This window comes from Anopheles nili, chromosome 3 (genome assembly GCF_943737925.1).
Source record: "Anopheles nili chromosome 3, idAnoNiliSN_F5_01, whole genome shotgun sequence".
Taxonomy (NCBI): domain Eukaryota; kingdom Metazoa; phylum Arthropoda; class Insecta; order Diptera; family Culicidae; genus Anopheles; species Anopheles nili.
This window is the reverse complement of record NC_071292.1, coordinates 54,742,127-54,758,068: the sequence shown is the minus strand read 5'-3', so window position 1 is coordinate 54,758,068 and position 15,942 is coordinate 54,742,127. Positions and strand designations below refer to the sequence as shown.

The following is a 15,942-nucleotide window of genomic DNA, read 5'->3' as shown; positions in this document are numbered from 1 at the left end:
TGGGCATAAGCACGATTCTCTTCACGTGCTGAACAATCGGTTTCCCGCCACAGGCTTCACGCTCGGTGCGTTTGAAATGTGCGTCTGGAATTTCTGTTGAGTACGTGCATCTGTAGTACGTGCTGAATGGATTATGCCTTTTCTCACAGCTTTACCAAGCTGTGGGCTATTGATTCCCCGCTAATGAACCGCACGTGAGTTATAGGTGCACTTTCACGTTTCTGGCCAATTTTTATGTGACTTCCAAACCCTGGTGAACCACCCGTTTATCTTGTCGATCGGACGCGCTCCATCCTACCTGCCGTACATCCACAGGAAATTGTGAAATGATTGTGCCTTATCAGTTTGTTTTTGCTTATGTTTGCCGAATGATTGCCAGCAGCGATAACAGCCGCCAATGGATGAGAAGAAAAAAAAATAACGCCACACCATCAATTCCAGCAACCACACTCGAGACTGTGCCATTCCGAAATTGAATGTATTTATAAACGAGCAGGACAAAATCGAACCCCCGGCCGCCTGTTGCTTATTTTTATTTCTTCTGCCTGCGATTTTGCTGGCACAAATGCTCCTTTGTCGCACGATGCGGAGCATCCTGAATCCTCCATCCTGCGTCGGCGGTGGACGCGATGGCCATAAAACACGTTCGCAAATGTGTGCTTCCGCTGTTTTATGCCAGCTTACAACCGGCCGACTGAACGAGGATGTTAAAAATAAACCCCAATACACCCTAGCAAAATGGGTTGGGAAGGGGGGAGTGGGTGGGTAGGAGGTGGCATATCAAAGGACTGCTAGATGCGTCAGGCAAGCCACGACGACGTACGACGTTAAATGCTTTTTCGCTGGCGCCCTTTGGGTCGCGGCCATCTCTCCCATCTCCATTCGGCGTTGAATCTGCGAGGTCTGTTGGTGGGATGTTGAATAGACCTTTTTTTTTTTGCTCGTTCATTTTTCCTTCGTTTTGGTCGCTTTTACTGGTAGGATGCTATTCATTGAAGCAAACGTGAAGGTCACTTCTATCACACAAAAATGTGTGGTACATGTGCATGAGATAAAGCCTTCTCTTGATGGTGTCCTTGATGCAATGTCATTCCTACAGCACACATACGAAGGCGAATCCTTTGCAATATGATTCACCAGTTCCGGGTATTGATGGAGTAAAGTTTCACACCTTTCCCATGAAAATCTTTTGAAGTGCGCGCTCATAAGGCTGTGTTCTACAACTTTAAACAAGCAACAAAAAAACTGACGGCACAGCTTTCTAGGATTCTAGTTTTAGGGCGTACAGTTGCGAAGAAATTCTATTCTCTCCAGGGCTGACGGTACGCGTAGTTGGGGCGTGCCCTTGCTTCGTACAACATACCGGCGAGAGCTTCAGTCGTTGACCGAACAAACTAACGACTTGTAAATTACCCATTCAAACATATGCAGCATGTCGTCGTGCGACGGTTGATGAAAAATAGATGCCCTCCACGTGTGCCTCCATGTTATTTCTCACGCCGTCCCGAATGGCGCGTATGTTTACAGAGCATCGGCGGCAGGCACATGATGCTAGCCGCACGTCAGGCGGCCCATGTTGCAGTCCCAGGCTGCTATTTTTAAGTTCCACCTCCAGGACCGTGTGGTTCATCATGGTTGCGTTTGCGCTCGATTGCTTACGCGAGCCCTCAGGAACTTGGAATCCCCAGGCTGGGTCAACCCTTACCGACCGAGCGGATGTGTACCAACCATTTTTATCAGCTCCCAACCAGCGTCATTCACATCCATATGCCGTTTTACAGCTGATAACAAAACGACAGGGGGGGGGGGGACGGATCCGACTAAACGAAGGACCAGGCACACCTTGGCACCTTGGTCGGAATGGTGATGAAATTGCGCCAATCGCAATCATCACCCGCAAACGGGGTCCGGGATGTTTACTCACCGGTGGTTCTTCGATTGCACGATGAAGTGCGGGATTTGCAGGTCCAAGAATGACCACAAATGACCTAGATCTCTGATTCACGAGTAAGAAAAACTTTTTGCCAAACGTTCTGTATCCCGGTGGATTTAAGGCTCTAGATGGCACTATTATATTCACATGTATATTATTAACTAACTCAGTAACAAACGCACTCGCGAATACAGCACCTTTCGTGTTGTGCAGAATTCAGGAAAATCTTTACGCTCCCGAAAACATCTCCACTCGCCTCGACGGCAGACACACGACAGAATGTGTACGCCACCAACCGAGGTTGCTCTGGTTTGTGTGAGCCGTATCAATTATCACAGTGACGTTGGTGACGGCTCCAACCCGGCCGCTCTCCAGCAGATATGCCCGCCGCGAAAGCATAGATATCAAACCGGGCTGATGGTAGTCACTATCTGCATTATTTATATCCCCCCAACGTTGTGATTTGCTTTCCGGTTGAATTACCATACCGCGTATCACCTGGCGATTTAAATAAAGACAATGTTCGTTTCATCCCGTAACACGTCTGACTGATGCATCCTCTTTGTGGTATTGGAATGGCCTCCCTGAATAATAACTTTACGAGTCTGTTTGATAATGACACAAAATCTAATTTATCGCACCCCATCGTCATCGGATCAGTTTACTCAATTAGGTGAGCAAGAAGGCTCTCACATCCCGTCTGCGTACACAGGCACACCATAAACGTGGTATACCACTGTTGGAAGATACTTTCACCTTATTAAAAGAACACCAACCAGCAAACACTTGATACATCATGATAAGATAGTGCCTCTCTCGAACGAGGGGAATGGATGCCTTTGTTCTTCGATTGGCAGGACCACATGAATCAACCCCAGGGTCCATGTCAGTGTAATAATCATAGTTCCTAAAGTGCCACTCTCATTTTCGAGCTCCTCCGGATCCCTCGGTTTGAGAATATGTTACTGTGGATATTTGTTCTAACGTTGTGCTACAGCTTAAGCGCATCGCAAGGTAAGTAAAAGCGAAACAGTTCTGAGACGACAGTCCTCCTCCTGGACGCGCACCAGTGGCGATAATTTTCAATCGCACCTGCAGAATGCTCGTCCCCAACATTCAGCTTTACCAGCTACGTCCATCCAGAGCTGTTGGATCTTACGACAGCCCCCAATACTGTGATTGCGAGTTTCGCTGTGGAGCACGTTCGATCGGTTTCCATCGTTACGCAGCCAAGCTACATCGGTGCCAGGATCGTTGAGTCGGAACTGCAGTTTTTGACGACGGATGCCTTCGCAGAGTACGAAGAACACGAAGTACAGTTTTTTATTATCATCCAGGTGGCTTACCAGTGTTCGTCAGGCCAAAGGCAAGGCATCTACCGACATTCACTTAAATTGGCCAACAATCATGCACCCAGGTTCCTGCTGGAGTCCTACGAAGCATTGGTGCCCTTACCGTTACCGAAACAATTCGACTTATCGCCGTACCTCGCCAGCGGGAACGGTGTAATGGCACGAGACATCGATCTGATAAACAACACGGTTACATTCGGTGTAAACGAGAATGCTTATGTGTTTATCGAAAGTCGAACCATACCCGGCGATCCGAAACAGTTTAAAGCTATCCTTCGGCTCAAGGAACAAGTCTTGACAATGCCGGAAAAATTGGAACTCATCGTCACTGCGACGGATGCGGGAGTGCCTGCAAAAACGTCCCAAGTTAGTGTAACGATCGAACCGGATCTGTCTATCGTGTATGACGATCCTCCACTGTTCAAGGAAACGTTCATAAATAGAACGCTTGAAGCCGGTCTTTTGATACGGCTGGAATTAGTCCCGGGAACTGAAACAAACGATATACTGTACAGTCTCGAAGGGGCGGATGCACAGTATTTCACTCTCATGGTGTGGCCCAACAACACCGGAGTCGATCTCAGGTTAATAGGTGTAGACAACCTGCCCAAATTCAAAACCTTTCTCAGTGTCGTTGCCGTAGCCAAGCGCACGGAGCTGCAACAGGCGTCTTGTGTAATACTTCTCAGTATCCCATCCGCAAGTATCCCTGATACTTCGCACGTGACCGTGGAGAAGGTACTAGGTGTATTACAGCTAAAAGAGATGAGCCAACATCGGGACATTTTTCCTCTGGCGATTGAAAACTGTGTCTACGGAATACAGTCTCAATCGCCTGGGGAGTATTTCTTCGTGCAAGAGGTAGAAAGTTCGCTTGCCTCCAAACCATTCGATCGCGAAGACAAGGAACTTTTTGAGGGTCTGGATATGCCCCAGTTTTGGATAGTGCTCGAACTAAAGTGCCCAAACCAATCGGCGCCAGCACCATCTGTGTCGAATTGGACAGGACCGAAGAGAGACATCGATTTTACTACGGATCTTACGCACCTTAACGTTATTGTCGAAGATATCAACGACAACAGTCCGCTCTTTACATACCCGGTGAATAATGCACGGTTTGCGTTTCCGCCGCCGCGTCTCTGGCAACAAATACTTCCTGATAGATTACTCACAGTTGAAGCCACCGATCTGGACGACGGACTCAATGCCCTTATCCGCTATTCACTTGCGATGAACGATCACTTCGATATCGATCCCCATACAGGCGTAATATTTCCGCTAAATGCAGTCCTTGCCAAAGAAAACAGCATTACGCTGGATGTGGCTGCAACTGATCGCGACGGCGCCGAGGATGGGAATATATCCACTATGAAAATAGTCGTCCAACGGGCATCCGAGGATCAGCTGGCATCATTGACAATAAACGGAATGGATCCGTATATGCTTGATAAAACGCTAGAGGAGATTAGCGCAAAGGAAGGCGTCAAAATTGGAACGTTAAAAAATGCATTTTCTACTGCTGGAGATGACGGTAAAACAACTCGACGTTCGGCAGACGCTCGGTTCATCACAAGTGCGATAGTCTACGCGTTTAGCAAGGATCAACTTTTGTCCTATGACGAGATGAATAGGTATGACACAAAAAATTCACTAGATACCGTTGAATTATGTTAATGCTTCACGTTACAGTATATTCGGTAAGCTTGAAATGAATTTCACATCAAAGTTATCGAAAATTTCGGAACTATTCGCGGTACAAACGGTGGTCAACGATTCTGTTTCGAACCCAATTTATCCCTACATCATAATAGCGGCATTTTTCGGAGCCCTTGCAATTGCTATGGGAGCAGCTGTATTCTATTACCGAGCCAAAAGTCGTCAGCCAGGAGTGGCAAATACTGTGATCGCCCCATCGCGATCTTCAACCGGTTCGGACGCCATTATAAAGGAAAACGAATTCAGCATTTCATCAAGCACTCCACCAATGACCGCAACAGTAAATAGCGGTAATCTACATAGAACGTTGTTCAATTTCATAAACTTTGAATTTTAAACTCGATTCCCCGTATCTATTTACAGAATCAATTGATACTGTACGATCCCTGACAGAATTATCAGCCATCCATGAAGATCTCGAAAATGAAAAAAGTAATATTGATGTAGCATCAGCATGCCTCCGGGATAGGAAGAAGAGTATAAAATTTAATGAAACTGTAGAAAGAATTGAAGTATTTGATAAATAATTCTAACACGAGATAAAAGAAAAAATCTATTAGAAAATATACAGTAACAAAAAGTTATAATTATCAACAGTTTGAGGAGGAGTAATTCAAAAATCCGAAAGTAACGTGATGTTAAGTATAGGTACTACTAAATTATTGCAGAACTAAACACCAACGCTTTGCAATATAAACTTGACCATCGACGAGATGTCAAAACAAGAAACCGCGTACAAACATGCAAAGCCACAGTCTATCACACTAATTTCCGTTTAATTTTATTGTATCAAAAGCATACTGTTTATAGAAAATATAGATTTCAGCTCACATGAGGTCCTTAAAGCGATCAGAGAAGATCTGGGGACATAGATTCTCCGTTGAGTGACATTCGCAAGATAATCAAAAAGAATAAGAACCTACGTAAACAAATACAGCGTGTTCGACGGCTGTCCGGTTGATATTCACAAAACAGGCACTTATCTGGTACGTAAAATGTAAAATTTGGTAAAAAGTGTATTATTGTAAGGTTTCTGTCGTTATTGGCAAAGTATCCCTTGACGTTTGATTGAGTACGAATGATAAGTGTATCAAAAACATCATCTTTCCGTTCGCACTGGCCACATAAACAGAGAATTTTCATTCGATTACGCCACTACATCAAAAACATGATGTGCTCAGACCTTCATCCCCCAGAATCGGTGCGGGGAATGGTGCAGCTTGAACGCGCTGCATTTGCAAAAACTATCAACGTGCCCCACTTACTTGTGCCGAAAGAGAAAAATCTGAATGACGTGTGTCGAGCGCTAAAGAAGCATCTGCTCAAAATGGAACGCTACAAACCGGTGATAACAGAGGAATACAAAATCACTCTGCATCCGTTAGCAGTTAAGCGATGGGAGGACTTAGCCGATTTACAACTCGACAAGCTTGGCATCAACAGCGAATCGCTTGTGTGGCAGGATATTCAACTGACCTACGAAAACTGGAAATATGACGAAGTATTTAAGGCCGTTCTACCGGTCGAAAAGGAAGCGCTTTCGTCGTTCAGCAAAATCGGTCACATTATCCACCTAAACTTGAAAGAGCACTTGCTTCCTTACAAACAGCTGATTGGCGAGGTTATAATGGATAAGATAGCAGATTGTCGCACGGTAGTGAACAAATCGATCTCGATCGACAACACATACCGCAACTTTCAAATGGAGCTGCTATGCGGTGAACCAAGTTATAGCGTGTCCGTCAAAGAGAACGGATGTTTGTTCCAGTTTGACTTCTCAAAGGTTTACTGGAATCCCCGGTTATCTACGGAGCATGAGAAGATTGTTAAAATGCTCAACAAAACCGACGTATTGTACGATCTTTATGCGGGAGTCGGTCCGTTCTCGGTTCCGGCGGGCCGCAAAGGCTGTACGGTGTTGGCGAATGATCTCAATCCCGACTCCTACCGAGCGCTTTCAAACAATTGTGTTCTGAACAAAGTCTCGAAGAACGTTATTTGCCACAACAAGGATGCAGTAGATTTCATTAAGCACGAGTTTAAGCAAGATCTCGTTGCGAAATGTGCCGATGAAAGCTTCCGAGGTAATCTGCACATCACCATGAATCTGCCGGCAATGGCCGTAGAGCATCTGGAACATTTTTCGGGACTCTTACATGGTGAAACGATTCGGTTGCGCCTTAAACCATTGGTACATGTGTACTGTTTTGCGAAAGGAGTCGAAGATAAGAAGGATATCGCACGAAAACTTGCCGAACATTGGCTAGGTTCTGAGTTGAAGGACGAGCTTAAAGAAATAGCTTTCGTGCGCAATGTTGCCCCGAACAAGGACATGATGCGTGTTAGTTTTTATCTTACAGAGGATTTACTTTTCGGTCGCGTCCGAGAGAGAAAGCGGCAACTGGACAAGGACGAATGGGTCGTAAAAGAGGACTCCAAAAGGCCTTGTAAACCAACAAACGACAATAAAATAATCATTTGAATGTTTGTTAAAGTGGAAATCTCCTCCTTTTAACTCATTTTTCTCATTTTCCCATTTCATATCAGCATCCGAAAGCATTAACTGCTTACGAGATGGCAAAGAAAGCGAACAAGTTAAAGGATCAACGCAAGCAGCTTGCTAAGAAGGCAAAAAATGTGTTCTCCGTTTCTCAACCGAAAAAGAGTAATCTGAAAAAAACGAAGGAAGTTTCGAGCAACTTGAAAAAGGTAAATTTTTTGATAGATTTATTTATCTCATTTTTACATTAATTCAAGCATAATGTTCTACGGGTTCCCCTTCGTTTAGATAACAACTCAGAACAAAAAGGATACCAAGAAAGTAGATCAACAGTTCAAGGATCTGCATGCTCAAATCGTTTCCAAAAAGGCTCAAAAGCCTGCACCCAAACCGCTGCCGGCCAAAAATAAATCCACACCGGACACAAAAAAGCTGGAATCGGGCCTGACCGAGATGCAAATGTAATACATGGAAGCTAAATAAAAGAGTCTTACCTACCTACCTTGCGTCGATATTTTAAATTTTAGTGAATAAAAAAAAAGAATCTTAATAGATATACACGAAGGATAATTTAGAATAAGACGTACAATCACATGGCCGTAATTCTGAATCTCCTAATCTGGTGTTATAAACCATCAGAATTGACAGGAAGCGGTAAACACAACCTCTTGAGTTTGTTTCCACATCGCAAAGCAGGGAGCAAGTAGTGATAATTTATCTATAAATGTAATAAGAAACAACAACCCCTAGTCGGGAAATTACCGACGTTACGATTCTCTTACGTATAATTTTGCTTCTCCGATACAGCAGACGCAGTCATGGCATCGGGAATTCCAGAACGGCTAATCATTGGACCGAAGGAAGGAATTTCGTATCCTCTAAGCGTACAGTATTGCGGCAACTGTTCCATGCCACTGGAGTACTGCGAATACTATCCAGATAGCGAAAAATGCAAACAGTGGCTAGAAAGGAATCTACCAGACGAATTCGAGCGAATGAAGGTGGGGGCTGTGAGCACTGGAGACGGAAGTAACACTGTAGCTAGTTCTGCTACCGGTGCCACAGCCGAGCCTGCCGATGCAGACGAAGAGAAAAAACGCCAAAAACGTGGTGGTAAAGGCATCCTGAAGACCAAAAAGGCCAAGGACGATACCCCTAAAAAGGTGTGTCTGTCGAGGTCGGCGAGAGGCAAAAGGAAGTCCGTAACCGTTGTGACCGGTTTGGCTACGTTCGATATTGATCTGAAGCTAGCAGCCAAGTTCTTCGGTACCAAATTTGCGTGTGGTTCGTCTGTTACCGGAGATGATGAGATCGTAATTCAGGGTGATGTTAAAGATGAACTTTTCGATATCATCCCGGAAAAATGGCCCGAAATCGATGAGGATTCTATTGATGATCTCGGTGACCAGAAGCGTTAAAACTCCGCCGAGGGACTGTCAATCTCGCGACAAACATATTCGTTGGGTGTGATAATAATTGCTAAAATTCTAAAATAAAGAAGTACGACAGAACAATAGCCTGTTGCTTTGAATATCGCGTGGTAATAGAACGAAATGTATTACATGAATAAGTAAATAAAACATATTCCAAATACGTGTCTCAAATATAATAAACATATACATAGGAAATAGAAGACAGGAAAAATGAAAAAAATATTCCGCTTTTAACAACAGTAAGGATACGACGTTTCGTCCTGCGGGAATTATAGTAGCTAGCATGGGGAAGAACACGCAATAAATTGTTCTACTTCCACTTTAGATCTTTGCCGATTGAAAAATCAATTCTCGTTGATTTGAGAATTTTTTCGGTGGACGCGTGCTGCTTGCAAAATAGCACGTGTTCACATGGCAGTTGATGCGAAACTACTGCTGTAAGACTAACGAAAAAACCAAAAGACGTGCCGGTCACGGAACAGGGCATGTATCGCGTGTGTATTCCCAACAAAATAGCACCATGCATACAATCGCTACAAATTGTAGCACAGCTCTTCTATTCTTTAATCTCTCAGACTTTAATCTGATACTTACCTATGATTGAGGCTACAATTGCAACACTATAGGATTTAGAATCACGCGAATATCACACTTCTAGGGCTACGGTAGGACAAAGCAAAACACGTAAAATAGTGTCAGCTAATTTTAGTAAACCTTAAGCAAAAAAAAGAGAGCATATTCTGTCCATTTCAAATACCATGCTTCAAGTTCAGGTTGCCATAGGATCGATCTGTCCTACTCACTTCTGCCATAGTCTCTTCGGATGACTGACCGAGCGCAACAACCATTTCCAACGCAAGCGACCCAACACTTGCAGTATTGCTGTATAACAAATGCCGGGATTCTTTTATCTTTACCGAATCAAATCGAGTCCCTTTCCCCACAACCCTACATGGTTGTTTGTGGATCCAGTAATTAAATTAAACAGCTCGCGTGCAATACATGAGGCCCACCTGATGGTGTCGCAATACGCCACTTAATCAAATACTTATTCCCTACTTAATCGCCCTACCAGAAAAGCACCATCGGTCGGTAATCCTCCAAGGAACGGTGTTCTTGTACCACGATTCGGGCACCGAATATCGATCAGGATCCAGAATCTATCGTTGATTAAATTATTTGCTACTACCAGCCGGGGAGGGGTAGGGATTGCCACGAGGAAATTGCCAATTCACAAATGCACCAAACCATTTGGTGCTATGTCTCTGGTAGGCTCGTCACAAAAGGACGAGCTATAAAATCCTTGTCCATGGTCGGTAACAGCGTCAGTAGGCACAGTGAGCGTGTCTAGGGCGGTGCGCCAATCTCAACGTCTTGCAACCTGCGATCGTTCTCGTGAATTAAGGTATGCTTTCGTTATCGGTTCTGCAACCGGGGATATATCAAGGATTTTGAGAACTATTGTGATACCAAAAAAACGTGTGCTCCGATTTCGATTTTGCTATCCTCAAGGTGCATCATCCCATATAGTGCGGAGAGTGTGATCTATCTCCGGACCACCCATCATACAAAATCTCAATAGTATCACCGCCCCACCGACATGGGTCTTGTTGGAATCGACAACCAGACCGCCTACCGACCGGAAGCACTGATTGGCGCGGATCAGTCAGGCCTTCGATACCTTGGCTGGAACGTACCACCGGAGGAGCTGGTGCACATTCCAGAGCACTGGCTCCAGTATCCTGAACCGGAAGCATCCCTCCACTACCTGCTTGGATTGCTCTACATTGCCTTTTTTATCTTCGCAATGATCGGCAATGGCCTGGTTATCTGGATTTTCATTTCGTAAGTGTTGCTAGCGCCGTTATGCGTATGCCAGTATCATGATGCAACGAAATTCATGTTTCATGCACACATTTTGCAGTGCTAAATCGCTTCGGACACCGTCGAATGTTTTCGTCATCAACCTTGCACTGTGCGATTTCTTCATGATGGCCAAGACGCCGATCTTCATCTATAATTCGTTCACTAAAGGCTTCACCCTGGGCAACATGGGTTGCCAAATTTTTGCTTTCGTTGGATCCCTTACAGGTTGGTTCGTTAGCAAACATAGCAGCAAAAGCTTGTCCAAATGCAAAGCGTACAAAAGTAGCTTTAAATCGTTGTTCTTTTCATTTACAGGAATCGGTGCTGGTGCCACAAACGCGCTGATCGCCTATGATCGGTAAGTGTGGTGATAAATATACCGCTCTAAAAGATCTTTCAAAATAGACGATCTGTTGCTGAACTAGAGCTATGGAAGACATTTCGGAACTCAGCATCTTCAATGCTTGCAAATAACTCTACTTCTAGATACAACACCATTACCCGTCCGTTCGAAGGAAGGCTTACCCACACGAAAGCCATTATCTTCGTCTGCCTGGTCTGGGCATACACCATTCCGTGGGCTGTTCTGCCATTGCTGCAAATTTGGGGACGTTTCGTGCCTGGTAAGTTTTTGTCATCATACGGTATCGAATGCCCTCCGACCAATCCTAACAAAAAGCAATAGTAGGTTTTAAAAATCATAGTACTTTATTTGCAAACACACATGTCCGTCAAACCAGTTGTTGGATTGTATTATTCACCACGCCTTTCCTTTCGTTTGTCCATCATTATTTGTTCTAGTTTCGCTCTGACTGATGCTGCTCTGTTTGTTACCTAAAATTTGCGACTATCGACCACAAACAGTTGACAGAAATTACTTTTGCTCCACAGAACGAGCAACTAAATTGATCCTACAGGTGCAAGTGCCGAACGCTAGTCAATCCATAAGTTCATATTCAATCCAAAGTTTTTTATACATTCTTGTTGCACTCTTAAGAGATGTGGACAGATCAACTACGACTCGCCGTTTGAATCATTCTCGACGAATGTTCTTATTTGCACATATTCTGGCAGTAAAGTTTCTTTTCATTCTTCTTGCTCAACCCTGAGCTATTTAGTTCGTTAAAACGCGTTATTTCCATGTCTTTAAATATGCAGCTTATACCTGTCGAATCGATGTTCCCTTGGTGCCCTTTACGATTCGCAGGAAACGGTGATAGATTATTATTTCTAGTATGTGCGCGTTCAACAATGCATTCAAACTTTGTGCAGCTAGTCTTGCGGTTATTTCGAACGGATCATTAATAGCTGAATGTATGAAAATCGGTTAGATTAGCAAACTCAATATCAGTAGCACTCCGGTGACGGGAGCCTTAATTATGTATCACGCATTCATTCCTTTTCATCACTTGTATATATTCGCGATGAGCTCGCTATGAAAACTTGCTCAAATTGTTGTATTTTCGTCAAAAATCTGCATGCCCGCGCGAAATCGTACTGCAATCTCTAACATGTGTATCGAATCGAACGATCGTTACAGGATCTCTAGCAATACACTCAGCAGTACCCTAATTTATTTTTATTTGTTTTCTCGAGCTACAGTATTTCGCTATTATTATAATAGATGCAGACATGTTTAACATATTTAATATTTAAAAGAGCGTTATTTTGTGAGCGCTAAAGATTATGATTCACTTCTTTACTATGTTTAGCTCGCAACCTCATACGCAACTTATATTAGCCGAGCTAGCGCTCAAGAAAGTCATCTAGCATGCAACCGTTGTCAAATGTTATTTGCAATGTACAATTCGCCTGTCCGCTTAACTCCTAAGTCCTTATCTCCAAGGATATATCCACGCAATCAACACACGACACAAACGTGTACACTCTTACACACACACACACACACGAGCATGCATACGCAATTTCTTATCTATTAACGCCGACGCAGATCTGTTATATCACACAGATCGTTGCAACGGTGCATTCATTGATCATTTTTGAGAAAAAAAACACATTATATCCTCTCTTGCTGGCATTCATACTGACATATACAATCACTATCACCTAGTATCATCTTGTGAGCATCGACCGGTATTAATTGTCTTATTATTCAACGCTCTTGCAACACGTTTGTGTCAATTTCGGGGTAGGCATTCTTAAGCTTCGGGTCAAATGGGTACAAACTGCGGAAGCAGCAATTGGTAGAAGCAAAACTAATGGAAACAAAAAATGAATGCTACCGACGAAAGTTCCAAAAATTCAAAAAGAATATTTTTTAAACTGTCAGGATTATAGGAAGCTAGTTTACTGCCTATCAGAGAGAAACCAGCGTGTAGGTGGAATATGATAAGAGGATATTAGCTGTAGATTACAACTTGCACTAGCGTAAATAGGTAAGAATCGTCTAGACATTCACTTGCCTATCGTGATCTGGTCCCCTACCTTCAGTCGTTGCATTACCCAATCTAAACAACAGAAATAGTAACATTAATACCCAGATTCCCATTATCAGCAAACAGCTGAGCGATTGACGTATCGAAAACGAGACAGTCGGAGTTCAGGATTGCGCTGGCGACTCCTTCGTGGATAGACCGTGGCATTGCTTCCCATGTGAGTCGCCTCCGGTTGCCATTCAGCTCCAATCGATAGGCAAAGTTCTCCGCCTCCTTCCGCGATCCGATCAGCTGGACGATTGCATAAAACTGCTGGTGGCCGTCGTACTTTTCCTGCTTCTCCAAAACCAGCATGAAGTGGTGCCCAAAGCACGACTGCATCATCACCCAATCGACCGCACCCGGGAGGTTAATATCGGTGGCCAGGAATACGATGTCCTCACCCTGCAGCGTCGTAATGCTCTTGTGTGACATCATCAAGTGGGGCATTACAAAATCTAGCGATCCCTGCCACTTGCAGGATGCCCCGGGACATGGGCACAGATACGGCCGGAACTCGCACGCCTCCTCGTGTTCCGCTTTCTCCGTGTACACGAGGGATATTGTGCAGCCGTGGTTCGAGTGTTTGCAAGGAAACTTTACGTTCGATGCAACCTTCTCCATTGCTAGATTGCGAATATTTCCCAGCGAGCCGCGACAAGTCGGGCAACAGGTCAGCTTCGACCGACAGCTAGTGCACACGAGATGGCCACTCTGGCACTGTAATATAGGAGGCAGCACGTAATCAAAACATACCGGACACTCGAACAGGGAGGCCAGATCGGCCGAAATCCCGCTGTCCCCCGCGCCAACGGACGATATCGAGGAGTTGGATGACGATGACCCCGTCACCTCACGGCGCTTCGGGTTGTTCAGTTTGTTGGACATGTTTGTGTCTCCTGCGTCTTCCGTGTGCGAACTCGGGCTCTTTCCAAACGTCGTCGCCACCGTCAGCATGCACTGCGATCCGTGGTTACCCCCACGTTTCTATTTAATGATTCTTTCACAAGGAATGCGGACGGAACGCAGGATTGGTTAGTTGATTGGTTGCTTGGTCGATTTTTGATGGATGGTGTCTGGGGGCTTTGGAATGGCCTTTCGCCCGCACAACAGCACAGCAGAACACTTACTCCCGAATCAAATCCTTTTATTTACGTATCACTTCTTCCTACTTTCTTAGCTTCTTCTTTTTCGCGTTCTGCGTGTATGAAATTATACCACGGTTTAGCACAGGATTCCGCACATTCTGGAATCTCCGTACTATTCCGTGGAATTGGTGGGAGTAGACAATCTACCTGCTCTGATTGGTCTGAGCATACTTGAATATTTGCACCTAATTATTTTAACTTATAACTTTTACAGTATGCTCACTCCATGAAAATCAACCTTGTTTTGACATTTTCTTTCTCTTTCTCATCTACTTTCTCCCTCTTAACGCTGATTATATTGCAAAGTTCAGTACTGTTTATACCGCATACCAGCTCGACTTAAATTTGCGACAGTTTGTTTAAGAGTCTTATTTTATTCCACGAATTCATCATTTGTGACGAACTCATGAGCAACGTTCTAATTCAAATGATTTATTTTCTATTCCAGAGGGTTTCCTTACTGCTTGCTCATTCGATTACCTGTCCGGCACGTTCGACACTCGATTATTCGTGGGATCGATTTTCACCTTCAGCTATGTACTACCGATGAGTCTCATCATTTACTACTATAGCCAAATTGTAAGCCACGTGGTCAACCATGAGAAATCGTTGCGTGAGCAAGCAAAGAAGATGAACGTGGAATCGCTACGATCGAATCAAGCCAAAAATGATTCCTCCGTGGAAATCCGAATTGCTAAGGCGGCCATCACCGTATGCTTCCTTTTCGTAGCTTCCTGGACACCATATGCTGTGTTGGCTCTGATTGGAGCATTCGGCGATAAAAGCCTACTCACTCCAGGGGTCACTATGTTCCCAGCATGCGCCTGCAAGTTTGTGGCTTGCTTAGATCCCTACGTGTATGCCATCAGCCACCCAAGATACCGTATCGAGCTCCAGAAACGCCTGCCGTGGTTGGCCATCACGGAATCACTCCCCAGTGACAATGCTACGACTTGCACCGAGCAGGAAGCACAGCCTACGACGCAAACCTAAACTTAATGCCTAGCTCCTAACGTATACCTCGGAGTAGTTTCTAGCAGGCACCGTTATTCATAAACACGATACCAACAAAAGCCACGTATAATGGACCCGAGCAAGGAAACATCTACTTAGAATAAATTCTAATTATTTAGTTTCATTATTTGTCGAAACCAAACGCAAAAAAATTGAATAAATGATTATAAATGCAATTTTCGAGCATGTGTAAACCCGAATTTTATATATTTGCAATTTTGCAAACGATATTTGATCATAATTTTTACTAGCAGCATGGTATGCGAATATCACATGCATCGTTCAATAAAACCGAGCTTATCCTTAGTTTCAGTATGATGAAACTATCACAATGTTTGCTTATAGTTGGTTATTGTACTGTTCTTCAGCGGCATTGTTATTTGATTTGCTTGATTCTATAGCATCAACAGCGACATCGGTATAAGAATCGGCCATCATACTAAATATTGATTGTAAGAATGAATTCGAAAGTTTTGTAAGTTGCGCATACTTTTGTTTGTCTTTCCTTTTACATAATTTAAATAAGCCACAAAGAATATCGAAGT

General features: G+C 44.1%; 5 protein-coding genes across 5 annotated transcripts; 4 read left to right on the top strand and 1 right to left on the bottom strand.

Moving 5' to 3' along the window:
- Positions 1-2,892: 2,892 nt before the first annotated feature.
- LOC128727128 (protocadherin Fat 4-like) lies at positions 2,893-5,534 on the top strand. Its single transcript, XM_053820996.1, has 4 exons — positions 2,893-2,947; positions 3,032-4,916; positions 4,975-5,291; positions 5,365-5,534. The coding sequence occupies exons 1-4, from the start codon at positions 2,893-2,895 to the stop codon at positions 5,526-5,528; spliced, it is 2,421 nt and encodes an 806-aa protein (XP_053676971.1). The 3' UTR covers positions 5,529-5,534.
- A 545-nt stretch (positions 5,535-6,079) lies between these two features.
- Positions 6,080-7,983, top strand: LOC128724634 (tRNA (guanine(37)-N1)-methyltransferase). The gene is made up of 3 exons (XM_053818357.1): positions 6,080-7,448; positions 7,589-7,710; positions 7,790-7,983. The coding sequence occupies exons 1-3, from the start codon at positions 6,080-6,082 to the stop codon at positions 7,964-7,966; spliced, it is 1,668 nt and encodes a 555-aa protein (XP_053674332.1). The 3' UTR covers positions 7,967-7,983.
- Positions 7,984-8,193: 210 nt separating this feature from the next.
- Positions 8,194-8,976, top strand: LOC128727131 (density-regulated protein homolog). The gene is made up of 2 exons (XM_053820999.1): positions 8,194-8,227; positions 8,309-8,976. The coding sequence occupies exon 2, from the start codon at positions 8,320-8,322 to the stop codon at positions 8,917-8,919; it is 600 nt and encodes a 199-aa protein (XP_053676974.1). The 5' UTR covers positions 8,194-8,227; positions 8,309-8,319; the 3' UTR covers positions 8,920-8,976.
- A 1,295-nt stretch (positions 8,977-10,271) lies between these two features.
- Positions 10,272-15,518, top strand: LOC128727129 (opsin, ultraviolet-sensitive). Its single transcript, XM_053820997.1, has 6 exons — positions 10,272-10,339; positions 10,447-10,779; positions 10,859-11,025; positions 11,116-11,158; positions 11,287-11,423; positions 14,832-15,518. Exons 2-6 carry the CDS (start codon positions 10,535-10,537, stop codon positions 15,374-15,376), a joined length of 1,137 nt encoding a protein of 378 aa, XP_053676972.1. The 5' UTR covers positions 10,272-10,339; positions 10,447-10,534; the 3' UTR covers positions 15,377-15,518.
- Positions 11,492-14,192, bottom strand: LOC128727130 (E3 ubiquitin-protein ligase sina). Its single transcript, XM_053820998.1, has one exon. It carries the CDS (start codon positions 14,190-14,192, stop codon positions 13,269-13,271), a length of 924 nt encoding a protein of 307 aa, XP_053676973.1. The 3' UTR covers positions 11,492-13,268.
- Positions 15,519-15,942: the final 424 nt, after the last annotated feature.

Coding starts and splice junctions, on each gene's coding strand:
- LOC128727128 (XM_053820996.1), top strand. CDS start 2,893: ATGTTACTGTGGATATTTGTTCTAACGTTGTGCTACAGCTTAAGCGCA. Junction 4,917..4,974: donor TCCTATGACGAGATGAATAG/GTATGACACAAA, acceptor TTCACGTTACAG/TATATTCGGTAAGCTTGAAA. Junction 5,292..5,364: donor GACCGCAACAGTAAATAGCG/GTAATCTACATA, acceptor ATCTATTTACAG/AATCAATTGATACTGTACGA.
- LOC128724634 (XM_053818357.1), top strand. CDS start 6,080: ATGATAAGTGTATCAAAAACATCATCTTTCCGTTCGCACTGGCCACAT. Junction 7,449..7,588: donor AGAGGACTCCAAAAGGCCTT/GTAAACCAACAA, acceptor TGGCAAAGAAAG/CGAACAAGTTAAAGGATCAA. Junction 7,711..7,789: donor TTTCGAGCAACTTGAAAAAG/GTAAATTTTTTG, acceptor CCCTTCGTTTAG/ATAACAACTCAGAACAAAAA.
- LOC128727131 (XM_053820999.1), top strand. CDS start 8,320: ATGGCATCGGGAATTCCAGAACGGCTAATCATTGGACCGAAGGAAGGA.
- LOC128727129 (XM_053820997.1), top strand. CDS start 10,535: ATGGGTCTTGTTGGAATCGACAACCAGACCGCCTACCGACCGGAAGCA. Junction 11,026..11,115: donor TTTCGTTGGATCCCTTACAG/GTTGGTTCGTTA, acceptor TTTCATTTACAG/GAATCGGTGCTGGTGCCACA. Junction 11,159..11,286: donor GCGCTGATCGCCTATGATCG/GTAAGTGTGGTG, acceptor CTCTACTTCTAG/ATACAACACCATTACCCGTC.
- LOC128727130 (XM_053820998.1), bottom strand. CDS start 14,192: ATGCTGACGGTGGCGACGACGTTTGGAAAGAGCCCGAGTTCGCACACG.